Genomic DNA, 5,789 nt, shown 5'->3' with positions numbered 1-5,789 from the left:
ATATTTTTCTCATCATATATATTGATGCTAATTGAATCCAAGTAGGAGCGTGTTTAAAAATAATGGCTGGAGAGACCGTTCTTGCAGTAATGTGTCTGTTTTTTCTAGTTGTTGGTAAGCTTAAATTTAGTTTATTTAATTTGTAACCATCACCATTAACGTTTAAAGTCAACTTGATATTATTATTTAATTGTAACAAAGGAGAAAATCGACATTAGTAATTGATCACGGTGTATATATATATATATATATATATATATATATATATATATATATATATATATATATATATATATATATATATATATATATATATATGTATATATAAAATTAAGAAATTAAAGTATTGGATTTTACTTCTTAAAATTATGTGAACAGATAAAAAAAAAGAACTATGTTGGTTTGCAAATAGCATAAATAAACCAATTTAATTCTTTTAAAAGTGTATGTACATATTTGTAAATACAGGTATATTTGAAACGACATTTCAGGTAACAATTTGTTTAATTACATCTCTTTCTCAAATTTATTTATATTATACATATTATAAGTTTTATAGAAATTTATGGAGATATATGACTCATTTATATTGGTTTTAGTACACTCTTTTTCGTTATTATAGTAAACACAAGCACGAACCATTCTGCTCTGTTTTTTTTGTTTTTGTTTTTTGTTTTTTGGGGGTTTTTTTATTTAAAATTCATTGCCTCCGTTTTGTATTTTAAGGGAAGTCGATTGATCGCATATGGATAGCTTCAAAAGATGTTGGCGATATACAGTTAAAAGATGATCTCCGAGCAACAATAGCTGTGGCAACTGATCTCGCTCCGTACGGAATCAGTATGTTTGGAAGAACATTTCTTACATTCGACCTGAAATCCTGCAGGGATGCTTTTGTTACCCTTGTAGGTCCCAACGAGAATTTTGCCTTTCAGATTGTTTTTGGGGCAAATGAAAATACTTTGATAAGCCTCTTCTCCTTAAATAATGTATTTTATTCAAACTTTCCAAACGGATTACTTGATTGCAAAGAGTTTCAAACATTTTGGTTTAGTTGGAACAACTTAAATTTTCGAATTGGGAGAGGTAGCGAAACGTTTGAAAACGAAATTTTTTCCCACCAAGAGACTTTGAGTGGCATTGAATTTTCGGGATTTGACAAAATTATGATCTACTCGGGATATGGTGCCAATGGTACTTGGATTATTCACAACCACGGTAAGTACTAATAGAAACTTATTTAATTATAATTATTGGTAAATCTACATCACATAAATCCTTACTAATATATGGGTAGGCACAAGGACGTTTACATATAAGGTAAACAAAGGTGTCTGGGAAAGAATTTTAAACTTAAAAAAAATTGTTTGTTTAAATTTCATTTTCATTATTTTCTTGTCTTAGTTTCCAACCATTCATCTTATACATGTCTTTTAGTAAATAGGCTTTTATTGAAATAAAAATCGGATACTTAAGGTCGCCTTTACTACATTGGTATCAACGTTAACAAATCGATTATCGTTTTACGATGCTATCACCGAACTTTCATACCGTAACAAAACACAAGATCTCCACGGTTGCATCGGATTAGGGTCATAAAGCCACAAATTGTAAGTGTATCGTTGTCAGAGGTCTTTATATAGAAAATCTAGTCAAAATTTGTGTATAAATATGTTCCATCCCTACCTTGATTGTTTACGTTTAATGACATTAAAAACTATTACAGTACTTTATAAAATGTTTCTCATAACCAAATTTTAGAATATATATATATATATATATATATATATGTCACAGCGGTACAAGTTCGAGTCCCGCGGAGGGAACGACCAAAAATTTGCATCGCAAATTTGACAGTTCTAACATCGTTGGGAATTTTTCGGACTTTTCTATACGTTTACATATCTTCCCTGTATCAATTTGATCCGATGGAGCAGTGTAGCGAATAGAGTCGTCACATTCTGAGACGTTGTATAATATTGATTTGTTGTGACATGCATCATTAATTTGATCCTCTATCCTACATAATAACATCTAAATGAACTGTCCCGTACTACCAGACATCGTGTACTAAGTTACAGCCCTAGATTCATCCTACGAGGAGGAATGACCCGGCCAGCGAAAGCTATATTTTTATATAGCCTAGCTGGCGGAGTGGTCTAGGGCGCTGGACTTTGTGCAGGCGGTGTTGCCATAGATGTCACAGCGGTACAAGTTCGAGTCCCGCGGAGGGATCGACCGAAACTTTGCATCGCAAATTTGACAGTTCTAACATTGTTGGGAATTTTTCAGACCTTTCTATATATATCCCATGCCCTTGTATAAAAGATTGTTTATTGATGATGTGAGTAAATTTCATTTTCCTACAGTTTTTTCCCTTCATTTAACTACAATATCATCTATTTTTCAGCAAATCCCGATGGGCACTTCCGTAAAGCAGTTGGATTAAGGGCTAGTGTACAAAATCTCCAAACTTTCATTTCACGATCAAATATACAATGTTCTGCACTTTGTGATAGAAACGACAACTGTGCTGGTTATAATTACAATTCAAACAACGATGAATGTGAACTACTGAAAGGTGATCAGTTGATCACTACCATAGCTAATAATGAATGGACATATGGGATGAAATGCCTGCAGGGAAGTACTGCATGCATCATATTTTAGGAAAGGTATCTGAAATGATTTTGAAGCAGGTTACAGTTTAAAAGTTTTCTCATTCCCATTTTATTATATCCCATTACTATTTCTAAATCACATTCATCACATACGTAATAATATTATATGTGGTGCAAATTTAAGACAATTTGAATGATAAATCGAGTCTTTGGACGGCACATTCCATTTTTTTCAAGCCGTTCTGAATAGAGTTCAAAACTGTCTCGCGTTCTAAAACGTCATTGTTGGTTAGTATTTCCCATGGTAAGGTGAAAGGATTAACAAAGGAAGCAATAGAAATGAAATAATATGATATGCACTGTGCATATCATAAAATCTGTCTGGTTTAGATATTGCCAGTTTCGTAACTACAAGTTTCTTTTTTTATTAAGATTTTTCATATGTATCCATTATCATTATTATCTAATAAAATGTGTGTCTAATTGATTCCGTATCTCACTTACATCAGCGAAATACCGAGTGCAACATGTCCATTTTATCATGCTTAATTCCCCATTACCAAAATGCTCCATTAAATTGCCCATAATGTCATGGAAAGAGTAATCAAGGAAACCAAGGTTATAGCGGTAATCAAAAGAATCTAAGCCAGAGACAAAGCCAGACATGGAAAACAGACAAACACAGCAAAGAACACGAAATATTTAAAATCATACATACAAAGTAACAAAAGCAAATGAGCAACTGGGACTCTACTAAAGATGGAGCATGGAGAAGCTGCACCGGTAGGGTTAGGGAAGGTTGATACAAACTGAAACTCAATGACTGGTGTCAATCACAAAACAATTTATGTGCATGAAAGGATTATGACTTGCTAAGTGGTAAATAGTAAATTTACGAAAAAAAGTGTAAGCCGTATCATATGAACGGCACGACTCTTCTTATAAAATAAATTGTGAGTTAAGGTTAAAAACACTGAATACAAAAGGTTAAAAATAAAAAAGCTTAAAACATTTTCGTCATAAGGATAGAATTTATCTAGATTAGTAAGCCCAACAAGAGGCTCCCAGGAGCCTGAATCGCTCCCCTTGTTGCATTGCAAAGCAATTAATGTAACAAGAGGACTTATCAAAAGGATCATTTTGAAATTTTCTTTTTATCTATCATAGTTTTCAAGATATTGGAAGAGATCTTTAAACAAAACCCGTAATTTTTCATCCTTCAAATGCAATAACTCTTACAACTAGTCGTCTGAAAACTTTTGTCTCTGAAGACTTTTGTAGGCCTTATAATAAGGATCATTACAGCTACTGAAATACTTTGGCTAAGCCAACTGGTTTTGGAAATATATGCGAAAAACTACTGTCTGACCCTTATGTTCTATTTTTAGTAACGGCGGCCATGTTTTTCGATCGATTAAAAACTTCCACATTTGTTCTTTGCAGGCTACTCCAAGGAAAATTCATACTAAGTTTGGTTCCAATTGGATAAGAAGTGTCAGAGGAGAAGAGTTTGGAAAACATGTTAACGACGACGGACGACAACGACAACGGACATCATGTGATGACAATTGCTCACATGGCCTTCGGCCAGGTGAGCTAATAAAAAGTCAATAAAAGTGCACATATCACGTGTTAACACAATTTTAAACCAGAAAAAAAGCAATTTAAAGGAAATATACTTGAGCAGTTTAGAATAATTAATTAGCACTCCGAATAAGAATCATGCAAATTGTGATTCGTGGTTGGAAAGTCTACATATTTTCATTTTTGATATGTTGTTTGAAATGTTATAGTAGACAGAAATTAACACGTGGCGCTTTTCATATAACCTTTTTTCAAAGGAGATAAAATTATTAAGAATGTAGTGTAGAATTAAAAATACTTACAAACAAAGCATGAGTAAAAACAAATGGCAACAAATAAGGAAATTTCATGACCTTGCATTTTTTACAACAACAAAATTTTCCATTTTTGACAAACTAGTCGTTTTCAAAAAAAATTTATCTGCAATATATATATGAAGGTTTCTCGATTTTATTGACCAAAACATGTTCAAACATCATATTTAAAAAAGTGTCTTTTCAAATTTTAATGTAGCTCAAATTGGTGTTAATAATGATCATCACTGGGTACTTGAATGCTTATATAAATCACATCTAAATTACATGAAAATCATGACTTTAATATTTATTTAATCTGTAAATCATATCATCAGCATCATTTATAATGTCTAAGTTGACAACACAAAACGATAAGGCATTGCCACGAAAACTGATTATCCATTGTTCTCGAACCACCGCGGTTTTTCACCTGACCAGGTACCTAGACACTGTTGGTTGCTATACGAAAATGTTACTGTACTATCTTTTTAAATGGGAATGCTTTGCTGCTGTGTTTTCTTTCGCCAATGTAAAACATTTTGGAGGGTTTGGCAAATCACAGCGAAAAAGTTTTTTTTTTGTGCAAGTGAAGACATTTTTTTTAATTTTAAACGTTGGATGGCACGACGACCTCGTCGGTTTTTAGCGGACATGTGGAACAGCGTACTTAATTAATTTATGGCAGGACATGTCGCATGCATAAAACTATGAGGTCTTAAAGGTGAAAAAAGAGGACAAATGCATCATAAAGAAGTACTATGTAATATGCAAATTTACACATCATCTTCCAGTATCTAAAACTTTGGATAGAAAAGAGATGCAAGGTAAGGTCACGCACTATACACGAGATGTAAAAAAATGTCAACATACTTTCGCATATGGTGTTAATGTTTAATGTTGTTGAGACAGCCGAAGAATGCATAGAATACACAGTTCTTTAGAAACCCTGGCTTAGAGTGATGCATCTTGTCTATCATACGCCATTGCAACCACAGTATAAACAGTATAAATATCTATATTTTAGTCAAAACGCAATATGGTAGCGTTTTGTTCAAAAATAAAGTACAGAATGCTAATCTCTTTTATTTGACTTAAAACCAAATTTGCAATATGCGAAATATAATTTCAGTGACAAAATTTGTCATCATATTTATCATTTGATTAGAATACTTACTACCAATAGTCAGTTTTGTGATTGTATATTTACAAATGTCTTTCAAATTCTACATTTAAAACTGATTTTGCTTATTTGGTCCAATCTGCACCTGGAATCATTTTTAAGCCGACA

The 5,789-nt window shown here is 32.6% G+C and overlaps 1 protein-coding gene across 1 annotated transcript; it reads left to right on the top strand.

Moving 5' to 3' along the window:
- The first annotated feature begins 676 nt into the window (after positions 1-676).
- LOC148619954 (uncharacterized) lies at positions 677-2,790 on the top strand. The gene is made up of 2 exons (XM_088577066.1): positions 677-1,218; positions 2,411-2,790. The coding sequence occupies exons 1-2, from the start codon at positions 843-845 to the stop codon at positions 2,668-2,670; spliced, it is 636 nt and encodes a 211-aa protein (XP_088433192.1). The 5' UTR covers positions 677-842; the 3' UTR covers positions 2,671-2,790.
- The last annotated feature ends 2,999 nt before the right edge of the window (positions 2,791-5,789 follow it).

Source organism: Perna viridis, chromosome 4 (assembly GCF_037379345.1).
Source record: "Perna viridis isolate PV_CMFRI_1.1 ecotype Kerala chromosome 4, ASM3737934v1, whole genome shotgun sequence".
Lineage (NCBI taxonomy): Eukaryota > Metazoa > Mollusca > Bivalvia > Mytilida > Mytilidae > Perna > Perna viridis.
The sequence above is the reverse complement of the archived record's forward strand: the minus strand, read 5'-3'. Positions and strand labels throughout refer to the sequence as shown.